At 48.7% G+C, this 22,923-nt stretch overlaps 1 protein-coding gene across 12 annotated transcripts in view; it reads left to right on the plus strand.

Annotated features, from left to right (window-relative positions):
- The window catches only part of KIF1A (kinesin family member 1A), a 522,969-nt gene that overhangs the window by 179,296 nt on the left and 320,750 nt on the right, over nt 1-22,923 (plus strand). For all 12 annotated transcript variants that reach the window (XM_075068655.1, XM_075068656.1, XM_075068664.1 and 9 more), the window contains 9 exons: nt 2,386-2,447; nt 2,901-3,046; nt 11,792-12,004; nt 12,482-12,559; nt 14,018-14,142; nt 14,524-14,670; nt 15,061-15,253; nt 15,881-15,999; nt 17,542-22,807. In XM_075068655.1, coding sequence (XP_074924756.1) covers nt 2,386-2,447; nt 2,901-3,046; nt 11,792-12,004; nt 12,482-12,559; nt 14,018-14,142; nt 14,524-14,670; nt 15,061-15,253; nt 15,881-15,999; nt 17,542-17,584 — 1,126 coding nt within the window. In that variant the 3' untranslated portion in view covers nt 17,585-22,807. The remainder of the gene's footprint in view (nt 1-2,385; nt 2,448-2,900; nt 3,047-11,791; nt 12,005-12,481; nt 12,560-14,017; nt 14,143-14,523; nt 14,671-15,060; nt 15,254-15,880; nt 16,000-17,541; nt 22,808-22,923) is intronic.

Raw genomic sequence — 22,923 nt, forward strand, 5'->3', positions numbered from 1 at the left:
GATCCCATCCCATCAACATCCCTCAGCAGGACCATTGAGGCAGACCTTATCTCGAATCCAGATCATTGCCCAATTAAACTCCCATCATATCATCCTGCCCCTCATTACTTATCAGCTTTGTCTTAAGCCAGATCATGTCTTTTGACCCCACTACTCTCCCTTGGAAGTCTGTTCTCACGAATTTCACTCTCTAATGGTTAGAAAACTTCATCTAATTTCAAGTCTAACTTCCTAATATCAGTTTTACCCATTTGTTGCCGATTGTGCTACATTTAGTACTGAAGCTTAAATAGTCCCTCTCCCTCCCGGAATGTTAATCCCCCTGATTTATATTATAGTAAGAGCAGCATAGTCCCCCGGAGCATTCTTTTGGCAGGCTAAACAGCCAAGCTCTTTGAGTCTCCTTTTCTAGGCAGGTTTTCCATCTCGATTTCATCCTTGAGTAGCCCGTCGTTCTGAGACGCTGTTCCAGTTTGATTCATCTTCACTTAAAACATGGGACCCAGGAAGCTTGCACACAGTATTCCAGTGGGTTCACCGATGCGCCTTGTTATAATTGGTACTACACCTCCTTCACATCGCTTGCTGGGAAATACTTTGCGCCTGATTTACTCCCCTCAAAACCGTCATTTGGTTTTTTAACGCTATCATGTCGGCTGATTGGCAAGTCTGCGTATAGACATCGCTGCTATGCAACCAATACCCAAGTACCTTCTTCCTCTCTTGCTTCCTACTGATGGCGTCCCCAATGTATATCTAAATTTCTTTGCTTATTGAATCCCTAAGTGCATGACCTTTATTCATTATTATATTTCATTCCTTATATTACAAATTACCTCCAGTTTTACAAGTGGTCCACGCGTCCTTCCGTGTATTAGCTATCCCGGTTCCTTCTCCTAGTTCAGCCCAATACCCCCGTCTAGCTTGGGGTCAATCCGCATCATTTTGATTAGCAACTTCCGCCCGCCTCGTTCGTTTTTGTGCCAAGTTCGAGTAATAAAAAAAGGTTAAATTAAGATTCGTCCCAAAACCGATCCTTCGGAGGGACTCCACTTAGTATCCTCCTTCAGCTGACAGTTCACATTCAGTACGACCCGGCTTGGTCTCCCTTTAACCAGTTCCTTATCAACTCTTACAATGTCATAGTTCATCCCATCTTTTCCCGCAAAATTTTTTAAAAAACAACAGTTCCCCATGTGGAACCGTGTTCAAATGCCTAATTGAAATCGAGGTAAATTAGAATCTACCGCGATTTCTTTGTCTAAGTATCTGTCACCTTCTCAAGAAGGAGATCAGGCTTGCGGTTTGGCACGATCTACTTTAGTAATGTCATTGTTGCAATGGTCGTCCCAATTACCACTTGACCTCAATGTCCTTAACTATTTCTCCGTTTTAAAAGTTTTTTCCAAAGCCTTATCATACGACAGACGTCAAGCTAACAGGCCTATAGTTACCCGGATCACTTTTTTTCCCTTTCTTAAAAATAGGAACTACGTTAGCAATTCTCCAGTCGTACGGTACAACCCCTGAGTTTACTGATTGATTAAAAATTCTCGCTAACGGGCTTACAATTTCATGCGCCAGTTCCTTTAATATCCTTGGACATGAGAACAGGGACTAATGCTGAGGTTCTGGAATGGTCTAAAATTATCTTTCTCTCCTTTCCTTCCTCCCTTGTCCGGAAACAGATAAATCAGTGCATTATAACAGCCCCAGGATCCAGATACTGTGTTCCGTGGGAGGATGCTGGCTAACCTGGTTATCTAGTAGTCACACAGCATGCTGGGGCTGTAGGATTGCTATTCTCAAGCTAGCAAGGAAGAGGAAGTACCTCATGACCCCCACCTACCCACTCAGCCAGCACAGAGGCAGCACTGATGGGCTCTGAAGGGGCCAATGACCAGTCCTTTTCAGCTAGACTAGTCCATCCGGCATTGACCTGAGAGTGGGAGAGTAAAGAAGATCAGCTGGAGGGCAGGCATAGGGCTCCCGGGGATTATCTCTGGGAGAAAAGAAGAATCACTTGAGGGTGTTTAATGCACTACTAACCCTTTGTTGCAATGTGCTAGACAGCAAGAAGTGGACTCGGTCCCAGGACTGCAGGCCCCACCACATGAGTATGAACATTCAGGAGGAGAATTTGAAGGACATTGCCAGAGCAAGAGCTTCTTCAACACTCTTCTAATAAATTATGTACCACATTGTTATCACTGGCTAGTCGCTTTGTAATGAGAACTAGGGCACACCCACCGTTGTCACAGCTGGGACATGAGCCCTATTTCCCTAGATTCCACCTCTCAGCCACTGCCTCCTGCAGAAAAGGGGCTGTGTGAGGAGCATCTGCCCTCAGCAGTGTGTAACCTGTTGCCTTCTGTTTGCTTGCAGTAACCGTGTGACTGGGGTGTATGAGCTCAGCCTTTGCCGTGTGGCTGATGCCGGCAGTCCAGGTGGGAAGTTCATCTCTACCTCTGGGTTGTTTTAGGGTTATTTTCCCCATGGGAACTCCATTGCTGGAACTTAAAGGGGACCAAAACTCCTGGGATTCATTTTGGTGTTGGATTGTTTTGGCTGTTTATTTTTGAAAAGGACTTAAACTTTGGGGAACAAATCCATCCCTGGTGTCATGCCATTGGCTTAAGGGGATTAATATGTGTGGCCCTTTCTGTCTTCATTAGATGACAGGTTGTGAAGGTCAGCACCTGCAGCAACCCAGCATATCCAGTCCCATGCTGGGTGGTGGGGAGATGGAGAATGGCTAATCTATGCATGTCGTTATCTCCCCAAAATCTGTCTGCAATTAGATGTGCATCACCTTAGGCCATTCTCCATCTTGCCAGCCCCAGTCTCCAATCTAAAGGCATGAACAATGATCTCTAAAGTGGATAGTTTCAATCCTTCAGGTATGCAGAGACGACGCAGGCGTGTGCTGGACACCTCTGTTGCATACGTGCGCGGTGAGGAGAACCTGGCTGGGTGGAGACCTCGAAGTGACAGCCTCATCCTGGATCATCAGTGGGAGCTGGAGAAACTCAGCCTCCTACAAGAGGTAAGACTGCACCCTTGAAACCTATTGCCAGGAACTTCAGTCAACCAGTGGACCTTGACTTGTAATGGCCAAATGCAAGGTCAAACATCCTGTTTAACTGGCAGCTTCTCCTACCTATGTCCATTAAGGTGTGTCTGATGCTTTGCCTTTGAGGTACACTAGAAGCGGATACAACATGCAACTGCTGGTGCTGCTTTCCTGCCATTTGACTCCATCCCCGTGGTTTCTCTTGCAGAGATTAAGCACTGGTGTGTGGCAGTTTGGACCTTCGAAGCTTTAGCAGGGAGGGCTGTGCAGAGGTCTCTTATGTTCTTCTTCAAGTGCTTGCTTCATTAATCCAAGTGGGATGAATTGCACCCTCAGCAAATTTGCAGATCAGACTAAGCTGGGAAGAGAGGTAGATACGCTGGAGGGTAGTGTTAGGGTCCAGAGTGACCTAGACAAATTGGAGGATTGGGCCAAAAGAAATCTGATGAGATTCAACAAGGACAAGTGCAGAGTCCTGCACTTAGGACAGAAGAATCCCATGCACTGCTACAGGCTGGGGACCGACTGGCTAAGTGGCAGTTCTGCAGAAAAGGACCTGGGGATTACAGTGGAGAAGAAACTGGATATAAGTCAACAGTGTGCCCTTGTTGCCAAGAAGGCTAATGGCATACTGGGATACATTAGTAGGAGCATTGCCAGCAGATCAAGGGAAGTGGTTATTCCCCTCTGTTGGGCACCTGTGAGGCCACATGTGGAGTATTGCATCCAGTTTTGGGGCCCCCACTATAGAACGGATTTGGACAAATTGGAGAGAGTCCAGCAGAGGGCAATGAAAATGATTAGGGTGCTGAGACACATGACTTACGAGGAGAGGCTGGGGGAATTGGGCTTATTTAGTCTGCAGAAGAGAAGAGTGAGGGGGGATTTGATAGCAGCCTTCAACTACCCGAAGGGGGGTTCCAAAGGTGATGGAGCTAGGTTGTTCTCAGTGGTGGCAGATGACAGAACAAGAAGCAATGGTCTCAAGTTGCAGTGGGGGAGGTCTAGGTTGGATATTAGGAAAAACTATTTCACTAGTTCACTAGGGAAGTGGTGGAATCTCCATCCTTACAGGTTTTAAGGCCTGGCTTGACAAAACCCTAGCTGGGATAATTTACTTGGTGTTCGTCCTGCTTTGAGTAGAGGGTTGGACTAGATGACCTCCTGAGATCTCTTCCAACCCTAATCTTCTATGGTTCATGTCAATTTCAGGTACACGACTGCCAGAGATTTTTTCCTTAGTGGTATCCGTAGGGTTGGCTCTGGTGCCCCCCAGAGCCCTGCGCTCATGCGCTGGTATATGAGGCACCACTTGCACTGTGCCATCTCAGTCCCTTCTTACCACCCATGATGATTGCTGGAGCAACTTTCTCCCTTTGTGATTCGCAAGTGCTCTTAGTGATTTACCTTTCACAGTTTTTATATATAGTTTTGTATAATTACCTTAAGTAGAGTTAGTTAAGTTAGAATAGTCATTAGTCCCCTTAGGCATGCCCCGGTCCCCAGGATTCAAACCATGTTCTGTTTGCCACAAGCCTCATGCCGTTCACTGACCCCCACACAAGCTGTCTGAAGTGTCTGGAGGAATCACATGTTAAAGAGAAGTGCAAAATTTGTAAGGGTTCTACAGCAGGCCTGCACAACTCGTAAAGCTGCGAGGGCCACATTACTCCAAAGAAAACAGCTGAGGGCCGAAACCTCCCGGCCCCGCAGAAACACCCCGCCCCAGGACCGCCCAGCGCTGCGGAAACAAACCCTCCTTCCCCAGCGCCGCCCCACCAAAACAGCTGTGGGCCAAAAAGGAAGGTTGGGGGTGGGGAGGTGATACTTTATTTTAAATCAACCAGGGGCTCCCAGCTGAAGAGGTGGCTGGGAGCCCTCAGGGTCAAATTAAAGGCCTTGGGCGCTCCGCGCTGGGGAGCCTGCATTGCCGCTCTTAGGTTTTTGTGCTCCAAGCAAAAAAAAATTTAGCGCCCCCCCCCTCCCCGGCTCCCATGTACCTCCCTGATGCCCCAGTCATGGCTCTCCCACCACACAAACCCCCGGCCACCCACGTGGCTTCCCTTTTTTCCCCACCCAGTGCCCTTCCCACCCGCTGTGGCCCATCCCTGGCTCCCCCACCAGTGCCCCCCACACAATCATCTGCGCCAGCCCTGGTCCTATAGGAAACTTTCAGGCGGTATCAGCAGGAATTTTGGATGATGCACAAACACAACGACTCTTCCATATGTACGGAGCTGCAGTAAAGTGGAACAATTTTAGCTGAATGTATTGAATTCTTGTGCATATCTATACGACTGTCCTCCATAAATGAGAAAAATTGAGTTGCCTTGATGAATCTTGTTCCACGCTTTTTTCTATGGGATTTGTCAATGCACTACTGTCTTCCTTAGCAACAAACAAAACACATGGCTGGTTGAAATAGCCATTCAGTCCTAATAAGCATTTCTTGCTCAATTTTATTCTACTTTTATCTCAGCATTACAGATAGTATGTTTGTTTGAAATAAGTAACGCGCAAAAACTGAGCTTTGAGCACTCCTGAATTTTGTTCAAATCTGGAAGGCAGGTGCTGGTGAGAGAGGGGCACAGGAAAGCTTGGGCTCTCTCGGGGAAATGCAGCAACCGTCGGGAGCTTACAGACATGCACGTGTCTGAGTGCCGGTAATAGGGCTGGGAAGGATAGTCGGTCCAGAGCATCCAAGGGACAGGGATTCGGGGTTGGATGGGTCGGCAGGTTCGGGCGCATCAGGGACAGCACAGTTATAGCATGGATGTCCAGGATTTATCAGGTATAGTGTTGGCTCCGGAAGCTTAGGGTCTCAGGAGGGCAGTTGACAGGGAAAGGAGCTTAGATAGTGCTGAGTCTGGGCAGTTAGGGAGTGGGCACAAATGGGTACAAGGGCATCGATTTTAGGGTGAGGTCCGCGGGCATGAGGAAAGCAGCGTTCCCGGGAAAGGTTATCGGGACAAGACAACGGTGCCTTTAGATAATTGGTGTCCTGGGGGGCAGTTGGGGCAGGGGTCCGGGGGAGGAGGCAATCAGCGGCCGCGGGCAGGGATTCAAAGGGCGTTGGGCTGCCAGCAGCCCCGGGGAACCCTGAGCCCTTTAAATCCCAGCTGGCCCCGCTGCCAGAGCTGCAGCCGGGATTCAAAGGGCTCTGGGGTGCCCACAGTGTGTGGAGCCCTGAGCCCTTTAAATCACAGCCGCAACTGGGAAACTCTGCCAGCAGCCCATAGCCGTTTGATTCCTGGCCGTGGCTGGGATTTAAAGGGCTCTGGGCTACCCACAGAGCGCCATGTGCGGGGGATTTAAAATCCCCTCGCGGGCCACACAGTGAGGCTCCGCGGGCCCCATGTTGTGTAGGCCTGTTCTACAGCATGCACTCAAAAAGAGAGCCTTGCATGATGTCAAGCATCAGAGAAGTAGCCATGTTAGTCTGTAACCACAAAAACAATGAGGAGTCTGGTGGCACCTTAAAGACTAACAGATTTATTTGAGCATAAGCTTTCAATGCATCTGAAGAAGTGGGTTTTTTACCCACAAAAGCTTATGCCCAAATAAATCTGTTAGTCTTTAAGGTGCCACCTGACTCCTTGTTATTCAAAAAGACAGAGAGATTCGTCTCCAAGCCCTTCTGAGGGAGGCAGCACTTAGACCAGCCTTGGAACCCCCCTGCTCCGATTCAGTGCCTAGTACTTCAGCCTTGGTCCAGAGCGCCCCACTGGCACTGGCTTCAGCTCAGTACTGTTCACCATTGCTGTTGCCATAGAAGCACCACAGGAAGCAGTGTGCTGAACATGGGCGCTCCCTGGTCTCGAAGAAGGACAGGAAAGGCGGCAGGCAAAGGACCCATGTTGGCCCATCTGCCTTTGTCAGGACTGAAAGGTGCAGCCTCTCTGCCCAGGGCTCCGAGCCCAGTACAGAACTGCCTCTGACTCCAGGCAGCAGCAGGGGTCCCATATACCTTATGGTGCCCTCAGTGCTAGAAGTCTTTCAAGTGGCCAGGGACCTGATGGCCCTACTGGTACCGCATACGCCATGGAACTTCCCTCCATCGGTGGAGCCAGTGAAGACCTCCCCATCCCAAAGGAAAGCCTTCCCTGGGATTGCCCCAGTGGTTGCTTGGTCATCACCATTCGCCACAGTCCTGACACCAATCCACAACTCCAAGTCTCTTGTCTCCAGCACTGCGTCTGTGGTCTCTGACCCCATGTCCCTGGTCCCCAGCCCCATGTTCCCGATCCCCAGCTCTGAGACACAGATCACCAACCTCACGGCGTCGGTCCCAATCTCCCAGGTACTGGCTGCCCTCCTCTCAGCATTGGTCACCATCATTGCACTGCCGCTCACTGATGCCCTGTTCCTGATCTCCGATGCCTCGATTTCCTTCTCTATGTGTCTCATCACCAACTCGACACCAGTCTCCTATGCGACACCGATCTTTGTATCCCTGCCTCCTGTCACCTTCCCCTCAGTACTGCTCAGCCCTGCACCATAGACAGCAGTGAGAAGCACTGTTAGTGCCACCGTGGTCCCCAAGAGAGAAGACCTCCAGAATTAGAAGGGGATTTTGTTTCCCAGTCCCAAAGGCACCATTTGGCCCATGCGGTACCGACCCTGCAGCGAGTGTCTGGCTGCAAGGTCAATGGCCACTACATTGGCCAAACTGGAACCCATGAGGGCTCCCTGTGATGCCAGGACTGTACTCCTGGCTGTCATCCAGAGCCTAATTGGGAGAGCAGACTGCAGCGCCTTCCGTCTTGATACAGGAAGTGCATGGTGGTGGTGGCCACTTACCTCAGGCACTGAGGCATTCAGATATACCCATACCTCAATGACTGGTTTGTCAGAGGCGGGTCACAGGACCAGGTGCAGTGTGGCCTTTCTTTCGTGCAAGCCACATGTCAGGATCTAGGCCTGCTTATCAACGAACAAAAATCGACTCAGACTCCCATTCTAAGAATAGAGTTTATAGGAGCATGCCCATGCCAGACACCCATGCCACCCATGCCAGAACCTATCTGCCGGCGTCCCAGTTTTGAGTTATGTTGGATCTCATCTAACATGTCAGAGTCCACCCACTCACGACTAACCAGGTATGCCTCAAGCTGCTAGGTCACATGGCAGTCTATACCTATGTGGCTTGACACGCAGCTACAGCTCAGATCTCTCCAGACATGGCTGGCGTCGGTCTTCTCTCCCAACAGACACAATTTGGACTTAGTGGTCAAATGTCCTGTCATCTCTGTCTTGGTGGACGGAGCTGTTTTGGATGGGGTCCCTTTCGTAGTTCCGCTCCCATCGGTAATGTTGGTCTCCAACAAATCAGATCTGGGATGGCCAAGGCCTCTGGTCTCAGGAGGATTGTTCCCGCCACATAAATGTCAGGGAACTAAAGGTGATACGCCTGGTTTACCAGGTATTCATCTAAGGGGAAGAGTGGTACAGATCTTAATGGACAATACAGCTGTAATGTTTTACATCAACACACAAGACAGAGCTCAGTCATCTGCCCTGTGTCAAGAGATTCTTTACCTGTGAGACTTCTGTGAGCATCATGCCATTCATCTAGAGGCTTTGCACCATAGGCATCAACTTCCCCTCTGCCTGGTGGGTGCTTAACTCCCGCCCCGCCCCACCTCTTCCCGCCCCTGCAGCACCATCGCCCCACCGCCATTCCACCCTCTTCCCTCAAGTCACTGCCCCTTCTCCACCCCCTCTGCTGAGCACACCATGTCCGCGCTCCTCCCCTTCCCTCCCTCCCGGAAAGTCCTAAGTGCTGCTAAACAGCTGTTAGGCGGCTGTGGGGCAGGAAGCACTGGGAGGAAGAGGGAGGAGCGAGGATGCGGCACACTGGGGAGGGGGAGGGGAAGGAGGCAAGGAGTGGAGAGCTTGGCTGCCGGTGGGTGCAGTGCACCCACTAATTTTTCCCTGTGGGTGCTCCAGCCCCAGAGCTCCCATGGAGTCAATGCCTATGCTTTGACCGTCCTGAGCACCTGAAATGCATGGGTGGATTTCCTCAGCAGGTCCTTCTCCTCTCTCCACAAGTGGTCACTCCACCCAGAGATCATCAGCATGATCTTCCGAAAGTGGGGGACTCCCCAGGTGGACCAGTTCGCGTTCAGTCATAACAGGAAGTGTCAGTAGTTGTGCTTATTTTGCGGGCTAGCCAGAGGCTCCCTGTCCAACGCTTTCCTGCTCATTTGGATGGGAATACTGCTGTACACCTTCCCACCAATACCCCTGCTTCACAAGGTCCTACTGAAGGTCAAGAGGGACAAAGCGAAAGGCATCCTGGTAGCACCAGCATGGCCTCGCCAGCACTGGTTTGGCATACTTTTGGACCTCTTGGTGGCAACCCCACTAGAGCTCATGCTTCAACTGGACTTGCTTTCACAGAACTGAGGCCGTCTGTTCCATCTGAACCTAGCATCACTGCATCTGATGGCGTGGCTTCTGCATGGCTGAATGCAGAGGAAGAGGCCTGCTTGGACCAAGTCCAGCATATCCTGTTGGGTAGGAGGAAGCCCTCCATCAGGGAAACTTATCTGGCCAAGTGGAAGTGCTTCACCTATTGGACCATGGGCTCATGTCTCTCTCCCTCCTGGTCATCACTATAATCCACCTTGGACTACCTGCTCCATCTCAAGCACCAAGGCTCACTTGTCAGTCATATCAGCCTTTCACCCTCCGGTCCAGGGCAGATCAGTCTTTGCTTATAACATGACAGTCAGGTTCCTGAAAGGTCTGGAGAGGCTATACCTGCAGGTTCATGATCCACTCCCTCCTTGGGACCTAAACCTGGCGCTAGCGAGGCTCATGGGCCCGCCTTTCGAGCCTCTGGCTTCGTGTTCTCTGCTCCTCCTCTCATAGAAGGTCTCCTTTCTAGTGGCTATCATTTTGGCTCTCAGGGCCTCCAAGATTAGAGCGTTGATATCTGAACCCCCTTATACAGTGTTCTACAAGGAAAAGGTCCAACTGCATCCCCACCCAGCCTTCTTACCTAAGGTGGTGTCACAGTTCCGCAATAATCAGGACATCTTTCTACTGGTTTTCTTTCTGAAGCCTCACAAGACGAACAAGAAGTGTCAGTTAAACTTTTTGGAAGTTAGGCAGGCCTTAGCCTTCTACATCAAGAGGACCAAACTTTTCACTGAGTCAATGCAGCTCTTGATCACAGTGGCGGACAGGATGAAAGGTCTGCCCGTGTCCACTCAGAGAATCTTCTTGTGGATAACCTCTTGCATCAGATTCTGCTATGAGCAAGCAGGGGTGTCTCCTCCAGCCATTGTGACTGCCCATTCCACCAGAGTGCAAGCTTCATCAGCGGCCTTCCTCATGCAGGTACTGATCCAGGATATGTGTAGAGCCACCATCTGGTCTTCACTTTGTGTCCCGCTACACCATCATGGCTTGGGATGGTGCCAGCTTCAGCAGAGCAGTGTTGCAAGCAGCACAACCATGAATGCTGAGCCAACCTCCAGGGATATTGTTTATGAGTCACCTAACATGGAATCAACATGAGCAAGCAGACGAAGTAGTAAAAATGGTCACTGTAGATGTGCGGACTCACCCCTGCGGAGCCTCCTGCTGGTGACTTCTGGGAATTAGCTCACTGCTAGACAGGAGTGCCCTCTGCAGGCCAGTGATCCACCTGTCTTCTGGCCCCCGTGTCCCTCCCTGGACCCCGGTGCCTCTTTTACCTGGGGTGCTGCCCCCTGGCAGTAACCCCTCTTTCTCAGGGTCTCCCCTCCTTGGGAAACCCCCACCCTCTGTCCCCACCTCACCTCAGTGTATGGCTACTGCCAGGCATCATCTAGCCCCACACCCTGAAGCAGACACTGCAGTATCAGCCTACTCATCACTGGCAAGGAGGGTTTGGACCTGCTGCCTTGGCCTACCCCTGGGCTGTCCTCTGCAACCCCTAGGCCATCTGCTAGGCTGCAGCCTGAGGCTTTCCAGGCTAGAGCTCCCCAGCTCCTCAGCCTGTCCCCAGCCCTGCTTCACTCGGGTACTCTGTCTTTAGCTCACTGCAGCCAGGCCCTTCTCCCTCCACAGGCAGAGGGAGACTGCTTGCTCCTGGCTTCCCTGGCCTTCTTATAAGGCCCTGTTGCTCAGTTTGGGGCATGGCCCCAGCTGCAACCACTTCCTCCAGTCAGCCACGGTTTTACCTTGCCCAGCCCCAGCCCTCTGCAAGGCTTTTCTAACCTCTTCCAGGCTGGAGTGGGTTATCACCCCGCTACAGTCACCTACCTTTTGTAACTGTTATTCTTTGAGATGTGTTGCTCATGTCCATTCCATGACCTGCCCTCCTACCCACTGTCAGAGTCAATGGCAAGAAGGAACTGAGAAGACGCCAGAGTCGGCCCTATGGATACCACTAAGAAAAATCTTTGGTAGCCATGCACGTGAGCGCACACAGTCCTAGCATGGAACGGACAGGAGTAACACGTCTCAAAGAACAACAGTTACAAAAGCTAGGTAACTGAGTTTTTTTGGTAGGCCACTAGTAGGCATTTTATTGAGTTTATGATAGTTGTGGTATAATGTCTTCTTAAAGTGTTCCTATAGTAGCCCATGTAGGATCTGTGACATTCGTTCTCTCCAAGGTACTCATCACCGTGTGTTTGAACAAGGCAGTGCAGTGGGAAGGGAATAATGCAAGTGAAGTTAAATGCCAGACACTTGAACTTGAAAGTGAATGTCTTTCTCCAGGTTGAGAAGACGAGACATTACCTGCTCCTACGTGAGAAACTGGAGACGACCCAACGATCAGGCCTGGAGTCCCTGTCCCCATGTTCCAGTGAGGATTCTGACTCCCATAGCACTTCCTGTGTCTCCTCTCCACTCTCAGCAGATGGTGCCTTAGAGGGCAGGAGCTCGCCCTTGGAGACCCCCAGCGAGAGGCAGAAAGAGCTTGCCGTCAAGGTATTGTATTGCAGCAAGCCAGCCCCTCTAGAAGGTTAGACGCTGGGGAGCAAATAGGCAGCAGCATCCTACATAGGCTGGAGTGAAGCCTGGGAGGCCACAGAGAAGGGAGTGGCCCTCATCAAGGTGCAAGGAGGTGACAGCATGGAAGAGGGTTTCAGCAGGGGTAGTGATTAGGGGAGGAGGCAGTGGACAGGAGATGTGGAAGGAGAATTCATGGAAGGTCTGAGGCAAGCAGGGGAATCTATTAGATGGATTTGGTGCTCACAGCTGATGAGCAGAATGTTGATCCTCCTGATCAGCAGAATGTTGCCTTTGAAATATTTATCCTGAGGAAGCTGAGACAGAGCCGCGCGTTTCACAACTGGCAGAGAAAGGCAGATGGGGAGAGTCACTGGCGGGACTGGAAGATGTTTATGTGTTCATGGGGAGAGGTCTTGCTTGCCATTTGGATGTTGTCTTTTGTTTCCCCTGCAGTGCTTGCGTCTCCTCACACATACATTTAACAGAGAGTACAGTCACAGCCATGTCTGCATCAGCGCCAGCGAGAGCAAGGTAGGACCAACTTCCGAGCCCCATTAGCACTCCCTGCCTCTGACAATGATGTGATAAGCAGTATGGAAGTGCTGGTTCTGCTCAGGCAGTGACACCTGCTGATAGTGAACTCCTGGCCTGGCCTGCATCAGGAATCTTAGCACAGTGGCTCTCAAATTTTTTTACTGCTGACCCCTTCACATAACAAGCCTCTGAGTCCAACCTCCCCTTATAAATTAAAAACATTTTTTAATATATTTAACACCATTATAACTGCTAGAGACAAAGTGGGGTTTGGGGTGGAGGTTGACAGCTCGTGACCCCGCCCCATGTAATAACCTTATGACTTCCTGAGGGGTCCCGACCCCCAGTTTGAGAACCCCTGTCTTAGCAGGAGATTCCCTCTGGTATGTGAACAAGGCCTCAAGGTGCCATTTCACTCCACTTCAAGCAGGCTCTGTGTGCTAACGTCGATGGCGTGCCACAGTCATCGTTACTAGAGAGGTGCATGATGCTGCATTCCACGAGATTCCCACCTCCACGTCTCTCTCTGCTTTGGCTGAGCAAAGAAGGAGGGGAACAGAAGTTGCCTCTCCTAATATCTGTCTCCTGGCCTAACTGCAGTTCCTCCCTTATGAGACTGAGAAGGAGCGGGATCAGTCTTGTGAATCTAGCGGCTTCCAAAAACCCAGCCCCCAGCTACCAGCCTAGAAACACCGGTGCTCTGGGACCTCAGGACTAGAGGGCCAGCTCCAGAAGGAGGCCAGTGTCAGCACTGTGACAAAGCTTCCCACTTTGCCTCCCGCTTACTTCTCCAGAGCAGAGCACAGGAGGGCAGAGCACAGGAGGGCAGGGCCCAGTGGGTCTGACTCTGCCAGTCCCTGATGTCTTTTCCATTGGGAGCACCCAGGAGTGGAAGGGAAAGGAAGAGGGAGGGAGATGTAGGCAAGGTATGGGAAAGAGCAGATGACCTGCCCTGAAGATTATCTATGCGGGGAGAAGGAAGGTCTGGTGACCTGCCCTGTCCCTGGAGTCTGCCTCTGCTAGCAGGGCTGTACAACTTTCCCTAGCTGGTAAACTGGGGTGGGGTGGGGGGCGGAAATCAAGGGCATTAGTATATCAAATATCATCTCTAACCAAAGGGCAAGAGCTATAAAATATAGCACCCTCAACTGTGTTTTATCGGCCTAGCTCCCTTCTCCTCTAGGGGTCACACTGACTTTGAGAAGCTGTCCCCCATCTGTTCACTGTGACCTTTAAAAGACCCTAGTAACCATGCAAATATGGAACGGGAATTGTCTCTGCAGCACGGGAGAGCACTCGTTACCCAGCTAGGGCCAAATTCATACCAGGAATAAGCAGGTGAAACTCCATTGTCTTCAGTTCACCAGACTGAACTTTGGCCTTTGCCCTTCAGGCCCATGTCCTATAGCTCAGATTAGATTGTGACTCCACGAAATGATTCCTTTCCTCCTGCAGCTTTCAGAAATGTCTGTGACCCTGCAGAGAGACCCCTCCATGCCAGCTCTTGGTGTCACCACCCTGACTCCCTCTTCCACCTGTCCATCACTGCTAGAAGGACGGTATAATGCCACTGAGGTCAGGTAAGAGAGATGCAGCCAGACCACTGAGGAAAGAGAAATGCAAACTGTGAGGCCCAAACAAACACGGACAGGGTCAGCCTGATCGCTAGTCCAGACACCAACCCACCATGAGACTGGGCATAACCATCAGTCTCTGTGCAAAAGAGGAACAGTGCCAGCATCACGGGAGGTTTGAAGGCCAGAAGTGACGAGCATGGGCAGTGATTTGGAGGGGGGGATGTCCACAGGGATATAGCTATGCCTGGGTCTAGCCACTGCTATCAGTAGGTCACTTTCATGTACACCAATTTAGTCAGTTTTCAGAAGAAAATCAGAGATGGCTATTGGCAAAAGTCACTGTGAAGGCATCACTGTGATTAAATACCTTTCTTCCCATTCCAGAACCCCACATCTCTCTTCCAGGGCAGAAAGCCCTGAGCCAGAACCTGTAGTGGAGGGAGAACAGAAGAAGTCTCCCACACATGGGCCTGAAGATGAGAAAGAGAGCCAGCGCTTACTGGTCCCTGATATTCAGGAGATCCGGGTGAGGTATGAGCAGTTGGTTTATTTGAAGCAGGAGGCATCAGTGTGCTCTGAATGCCCTTGTGGCTGGAGCTTTCCCTGCTAGAGTAGGCAGGTGTTCCAATCTCAGTACAGCCACATACAGCTCCCTTCTCAAATGGCTGGAAGCCTTGCTAGGGACATAGGAAGATGGAAGGTGTTCATAGTAGCTGCTGCTAAGTGACGAGAAGGTCACAGGGCAGGAGGTTCAAGGCTGGCAGTCTGCATCGGGAGAGGGGGCGGGATTTGTAGGAAGGAGGTGAGGGATAATCTGCAAAACAGCAAGAGTAGGGACAAGTCCTTGGGGTTTTACCCCTTTCGCCTGGGTGGTTTTCTGCAGTCACTAAGCATAAGGCTGCTCTGTCTTGCCCTTTGCAGTCCCATTGTCTCAAAGAAAGGCTACCTGCACTTCCTCGAGCCTCACACCAATGGCTGGGTGAAGCGCTATGTGGTGGTGAGGCGCCCCTATGTGTACATCTACAACTCAGACAAGGATTCTGTGGAGAGAGCCATCCTCAACCTCTCCTCCGCTCAGGTGGAGTACAGTGAGGACCAGCAGGCCATGCTCAAGGTAATTGCTGGAGGTCGTGACATGGGCAAAACAGGGGAAGCACAGCTCATGTCCAAGGCTGTGCTGCAAGTGCGGGGGCAGGGAACCAGAATGGCAGCACATGTCTGAAAGCATGTTAAAAGTAAAAGGGAGGGGCTACAGTGATGGCTGTGAGCTGAGGATGGGGAAAGACCATAGGGATCAGAAACTGGTACGTGGAAGGAACAGCGACGTTCACAACATGGTGGTGAAGGGAAAAGAGAGTCTAGGAGCACAGTGGTGTGCTAATACTCCCCACAGAGCCAGCTTTAGGGAGATCCTGTGCTGCTCGACAGCTCACACCTAGTTTCCATGTCAGCACGGGGTGCCAAAGGATGAAATTGCACCTTTAAAAATGAGAAATGTTCTCATGATGTCAGAATCCACTCTCCCCTCTGCAGAGAAGCCACAACAGAGCTCTGATCTGTGACTGTTCAGAAAAGCAGACGAATTTCACATACAAGGGAACGTAGCCTACTGTGATAGTGTCTTCCGTGGCATCAACTGGGTCCTGTTCTATGTCCCTTAATGCTCCAAGCTGTGCCGCATGTTGCTCAGTGTCATCTCAGGTAGCCCTGTGGACTCATTCATGGCATTGATCTGTTTCAGACCCCCAACACATTTGCAGTATGCACAGAGCATCGTGGAATCCTGCTGCAGGCGAGCAGCGACAAGGATATGCACGACTGGCTGTATGCATTTAACCCTCTGTTAGCTGGATCCATAAGGTACCTGGGGACATTTTAAACCTTTCCATAAGGAGACAGCGTGGTTACCTGTTAGTAACACTCTAGGCTACTATAGCAGAAGCTTGGTTTTGATTCTCCAGCTTGGTTTCTTGCTCCCCAAATCTGCACTGTGATGCCTTTTCCTACCCAGTTATCAAGCATCTTCCATGTATTTTTGAAGGTGGAGCTGCAGGGAGCAAGCCCTGCTGTCTGGTGGTTGTAACATTATTGCAAGGGGTTGGCAGCATCAAATGAGCAAAACAAGGCAATTTCCAGACACTCCTTCCCCTCCATCCACTTCAGCTCAGTAGCCTTGTGAGAAGGGGTCTTGGTTTAATTTTTTTCTATCAAAGAGATGGTGCTACTTTTGGTCCCTTCCATTTGTATTTCAAACTGGATGTTGAAATCGTCTTCCTTGCTCTCAGCACCATTGCTTATAAAATTCAAATGCTGCTTTTATGTAGCCCAATCTGCTTCACAGATTCTATGCAGATGCAGATACTGCATCATAAGGGGTTAAAATTACGGGCAGGCAACATGGTGGTGCTCTATTCTATCTCCACTGACAATACAAAATTTTGCTCCAAATCCCAGAACAGCATGGTTTCTCCACAATTCTGAACCCTAAAGATGATGGTTTAGTCCAGTTGGATTGGGGTACACCATGGGGGTAGGTTGTACAAGCACTTCTCTTGTGGCCTCATTGTTTTGTGCAGCATTTAGGAGTTCATTTTAACTGTGATTCCAACTGTGCCACCTTAATGTTATAAGGACACTGTCGTTTCCCCCCACCACACACACACACACACACTGAAATAAACACAGAAATTCAGGGATAGATCGTCAGCTGGTGTAACTAGGCATCACTCTATTGAAGTCAATGGAGTGACACCATTTATAAGAACATAAAAACAGCCATACTGGGTCAGACCAAAGGTCCATCTAGCCCAGTGTCCTGTCTTCTGACAGTCATCAATGCCAGGTGCCCCAGAGGGAATGAACAGAACAGGCAATCATCAAGAGATCCATCCCCTGTCACCCATTCCCAGCTTCTGGCAAACAGAGGCTAGGGACACTTCAGATCATGGTTTTGCATCCCTGCCCATCCTGGCTAATAGCCATTGATGCACCTATCCTCCGTGAACGTATCCAGTTCTTTTTTGAACCCAGTTTTATATCAGTTGAGGATCTGATCCCTAATCCCTAGAACAAATCATCATCATTTCAGTAGTAGAAAGAAGATAAATAAATAAACAGAAGTTCCCTGTAGTCATTGTATAAAGAAACATACCTACCCACCCTCTCTTTGATTAATGCTGATGGTGACCCCTGTCAGGTACAAATGGATTAGATGGGCTGTGGATGGGTCTGGTCTTGTCTGCTCTGGGCCGATGTTAATTCAGCCCATAGTTTCTGTCTGTCTGGCACCTTTCTACCTCCATGACAGGGTCTCTCACAAGGAGAGTGTCTGCCTCCCTTTCTTTCTCTCTGCATTCCTTTTCTAGTCCTTTGACTCCTTTTGTCTCCTGGTTTCCAAAACAGATCCAAGCTGTCCAGAAGGAGAACAGCCCAGATGAGAATCTAACCTAAAACCATTCTCCACCTCATCTGTCTGCCAGCAGGATCAAGATTGCTGGTTCTATACAAGAGTCCCTATCTTAACATCAAATCTTTCATGCCATCTACCACCCCAGCTGCCTGTTCCACAAATGGATCCATCTCGATTTACCTTCACTGGGAAAATTTCTGTTGTATCTGAAAAAGCCTGGTACAGCCTGGTCATGATTTCTTGTGCGTATGTGATCTTCTGCCCATCTCCTCATTGAGTGACCTTAGTGTCACATGATCTGTAACTCTCAAAAGGAGGAGCTGTGTTTTTTTATTTTAAAGCAAGGCTTCAATTTAAGGAGGAAGGAGCGTTTGAAAGATCAGAGATTACTAGACATGAAGAATTGCTTCCATGTGAAGAGAAAGTTATAAGTTTAAGTACTGATACTTCTTAACTTATTGATGTTTTAAAAGAAGATAGATTAAGTTATGGTAGTTTGAGATTATATTTATAAAGTATTTATTTCTGTTTACTTCACTGAAATCTGTAAATTGAGTTTATCCCAGGTTGTTGCTCATGTCTGCATATATAAAGCCTCCCCAAGGGAAGGCGGGGCCTTGGATGGTGGGCCTGTGGGAAGAGGGTTGTCAGGCCATTTTGTGATGCCATCTTTGTCTTCTTTCTCTATCCCAGCACTGGGAGGTCTGGATGGATTCAGGAGGTCATGCTCCCACCTCTGTGCAAACACATACACACTGACTTCAGAACTCTCACCCTCCTGCCCCTACCCCATCTCCTTAGCCTTGACTCCAGAGCTCAAACCACTTTTCCTCCATGTGGTGATTGGATAGTGCGCTGTGCCCTCCCAAATGAGGCTATCCACACATAGCACAGCAAAGACATGCACACGGAAAAGTCACCGCACTTATCGAAGCACTTTGTGTGTGTATCCCATCCCCTCCATTCCCCCAAGTGCTTGAAACCCAGCAGTGTAGGGTTCAGTGACTGGACAAGTAGAATGCAATGACGACAGGTTCTGGTTGGTTCTACGTTCTATTCTGTCTGTTTTCAGGGCCCAACTTCAAATGGGGTGAAAGGGATGGAAAGGGGATCTGAAGTTCTGGAAGGGCAGATGGTTCTGCCAGTTCACTTTTGGGGTGGGGTGCTGTTTGAATGCTCCAAATGAGTACAATGCAGTCTGCCTCTCAATATCCTCAGTCACCTAGTACAGGGGTTGGCAGCCTTTCAGAAGTGGTGTGCTGAATCTTCATTTATTCACTCTAGTTTAAGGTTTTGCGTGCCAGTAATACATTTTAACGTTTTTAGAAGGTCTCTTTCTATAAGTCTATAATATATAACTAAACTATTGTATGTAAAGTAAATAAGGTTTTTAAAATGTTTAAGAAGCTTCATTTAAAATTAAATTAAAATGTAGAGCCCCCCGAAGCGGTGGCCAGGACCCAGGCAGTGTGAGTGCCACTGAAAATCAGCTCACAGGCCACCTTTGGCACGCATGCCATACGTTGCATACCCCTGTTCTAGTAAGTATGCAGTCCATCTATGCTGTACTGTACTAATCTCTAGCGGGGAACCTCCAAAAGGACTAATCAGTGTCACAAGGACTCACTGTAGAGGGAGCTGAAGAATCCTCTCTGATCAAACCCACCCAGCTGGGAAGTAGGGAGAGGTCAGGAGGGATTGCATCCTGCCAGTGAGTGTAATACGGAGAGAGATGACAGACCTGACGTGTGCACTGCAGACCTGTGTTGTGTTTAACTAGCAATATCTTGTTCTGGGCTATCGGATTGCTACTGGCTACTACACTCAAATGCTGTTCATTAGTGAATCTTGGGGAGGTGCCCATATACTTACATTTGTGCAGATGGTCAGAGTTAATAAAGGGTTGTTACTGGTGAGGGTTAAAGCTAGATCATAAAATTATACTGGAGTCTAAATTCAGAACAGTTGTCTCGAACCAGATGGCTGAGTTTCACTGTCCTTTTCTGAAAGGGCTTTTACTTCCCTTCTTTTTCTTATGGGAAGAATCTGTTTGCAGCAACTGAATGGGTAGCAGAGAGAATGGCATGAGGATGGGCAAGGATGAGAGAAATTGAGACTTTTTACATTTATATGTGATGACATTTTCTTATTCCCCTCTGCCATTTAAAACATTAACTTCTTCCTCCTTCCCTTTGCCCCCCCCCTCTCTACTGGGCTTAGACTGCCTACATAGAACAGCTAAGTTGGTGGGGGAATCATACCAAAGCAGAGATATGGCATCATTAATAATCCCTCTTCCCATGGGAAGGACCTGGTCAGCTGGTGCTGACCTTGCTATAAGCTTTTTAAAGTAACTTCAGCAGCAAAGATCTTTATTAATTTTAATTACTCAGATTGTTTAATTAAGCTTTCCAGTTGCTTGTATGCACGCAACTCCAGGCAGAAACATGGGGAGCTCCCCCTCCCTCCATACATCTCCCAGGACCATCACGGGTCCATGTTTCATCGTCACACTTCACGGCTGACTTCAATTTGCACAGCACGGCTGTGCCTTGGTTCTCTTTGGCACTTTTCTATCCTCTCTGTTGTGTTTGTTGAGTATTGTATGTGTGATTCCGGTGGAGATGGTCTATGCACTGTATTTCTTCTTTTCCTTTTTCTTGTTTTGGGGAGGCTAGGGCATGGGATAAGGGGACATGTGGGGAGCCCGACAAAGCCTCCATGCAACCTCAACGGGCTGGTAGAGATGTCACACACACACAAAAGCTCCCAGCAATTGCCCATCACCATGCTGCAGTGTGAAGAAAGCTTTCATTCCCCAGCCTCTGCCTCCTGTCTGCACAGAGACAGCGCATTTGTATTGAGCCACTATTTAGCTCAGCTCTCATGCTGCATGACCAGTGCTTTTTTTCCCCTCTGGACCCCAATTTGCTTTTGACCAGCTCCATGGCATCACTCCCATTCCCAGGGAATTTCATTCTATCTCTCTGACCTGGATGGCACTGTGGGTTCCTGCAGGTGCCGGTGATTGTTCCTGTCAGTGGGCTTTTCTTCTTTGCGCCAGTCCTACATGAGTAGATGGGTTAGACAGCAACTTGCTGACCCAGGTGAAGGTCTCTTGTTTTTACAGCTATTCCTTATGGCCTTAGAATTATTTTTTTAAATCCAGGACTAAATTTTAATAATTAGATTAAATGCCTAATGCCTGGGATAAGCGCTTTATACATACAAATAAATCTTATGTGTTGTTATATACCCAGAGAGAGATGCTTTGCCCTCAATGAGAATCTGCAAGAGAGAAACTCCAAACTATGTCCCCAGTTCAGAAAAGCATGTAAGCACATGCTTATGTCCATCCCTATCCAGCAGAGCAATTAAGCATGTGCTTAAATCACACTGAATGGAATGAAGCACATATTTAATGTTTAGTACATGCCGCAGTTTTTTTCTGACTGCTGAATCAAAACCTAGAAGAGTTAGAGCGCTCCTCCCCTTCTGTATATATCCATATTAATCAGTCTTAAATTCTAGGGGGGGTTAATTCTTTGTTCTATCTCTCAGCTTTGCTTGACAGTATAGGGGAGCTTTCATAGAAAGGACTAGGGTTCATTCTAACTGCTAAACCTCAACTCAAAGAACTGATTGTCAGCTGGTGAAAATACATTTCAGTGATCTCTGCTCTGGCAGCAAATAGATCCTTCCACTGAGGCCCTGATGATGGCCAATGGAAAGTCTCCCATCAGCTTCAGTGCATTTTGAATCAGACCCTTGGTAAAGACCACTTGGCTTGAGTATTTATTTTAACATAATTCATAGTCAAAGACTTGTTGATTAGATGCAGTTTCTAAGAAAACTGCTGAATGGCTAGTACAGTCCTATCAAGAGCTAGTGTAAACCAAAGTCTTCTGGAGCCAATCTTAGGAAGCATATGAAATTTTAAGTCCCTTCATTTGGTAAAACAGGCTTATTAAGTTTCCATTGTCATCCCAACTGAACTCTGGATTTTAAGGGTAAATCAAGACATTCTTGGTCTTCTGGGTTTTTTTAATCTCCTATTCAGTCTTCTCAGAGATTTCCCCTGGTTAGAGCAGTCTAGAGTGGAGGTAGCTAGGTTATAAAAGTATATCACCATGCTTCCTTATATACATGCCTGTATTTGTTTTGACCTAGATACAGAATCACAGGAATAAAATGAGGAAGGGATACAAATGCCAGTGTTGGGTCCTCTGGGAATCCCTGTCAGGTCAGAGAGGAAGGATGGCTTGGGGGTGATACGGTTATGAGTCATGCCTTAGGTCAGCGATCCTGAAGAGCATGGTCTTGATGGTTTGGTTATGGAGAAGACATCTAGTTTCACTCAGTCAGTGCTGTGTGCCTGAGGCCAGCAAATCTGCAGAGCACACTACTTTTCTGAGTTAGAGACTGAGGTCTGATCCAAAGTCAGTGGGAGTCTTTCCATTGACACCAGTGGGCTTGGATCAGGCTGCAAATATAAAGATCTAGAGTAGAGGAGTAATGACTGTTTACGGGACTTATACTGGCTCCCAATAAAATATCCAAATAGTAGCCATCTGCTGTTCATAGGGGTTATTTTCTTTAGTACCATCTGGGGAATGGCTGGAGAGTCCTAATTCTATATCTTCTATACCTGGAGAGTCCTCTTCTATATCTGACACCCCACACCCTTCCTCACTTAGCATCCCTGCTGTTGAGAATCCCACCCAGAGAGACATGCATTCTCAAAAATTTAAGTAGAGGATACATTTACCAGCCCGTAGAGTAGCTGAGATTAAATTCTATTCATTGTTCTTTCCATTGGATTTGAGGATGAAAAGCAGGGGCGGCTCCAGGCACTAGCACGCCGAGCGCGTGCTTGGGGCAGCAAGCCACTGGGGGCGCTCTGCCAATCACCGCGAGGGCAGCAGGCAAGCCGCCGAAGGCAGCCTGCCTGCCGTGCTTGGGGCGGCAAAATGCCTAGAGCTGCCTCTGATGAAAAGGGTCTTCAAGATTTAAACATTAAAGAATGGGCATATCTTTTAGCTTCGGTCAAAGCTGAGGTATAGAAACTTTGTTGTGAGGGTAAGAATGGCATAGGAAAAGATCCATATAGTCCTTATAATGAAGAAAGAATCCAAAATGGGTGTATTTGGATAAATCATCTAGTATGTTTCAATATGTGTAGATGAATTTGAAAACTAATTGAATTCAGTGTTAAATAGCCGAGATGTAGACTGGTCACTCAGAAGTAACAGAAGTACTGTAATAGAATCATATTGTTTCCTTGGTGTAACAGAGGTCAGTGAGATAGAATGATGTCATCAAAGTTAATCATGACTTAACAGGAAGTTAGGATAAGAAATAATTTCATGGAACAA

This window comes from Chelonoidis abingdonii, chromosome 8, assembly GCF_003597395.2.
Source record: "Chelonoidis abingdonii isolate Lonesome George chromosome 8, CheloAbing_2.0, whole genome shotgun sequence".
In the NCBI taxonomy this organism is placed as follows: Eukaryota; Metazoa; Chordata; order Testudines; family Testudinidae; genus Chelonoidis; species Chelonoidis abingdonii.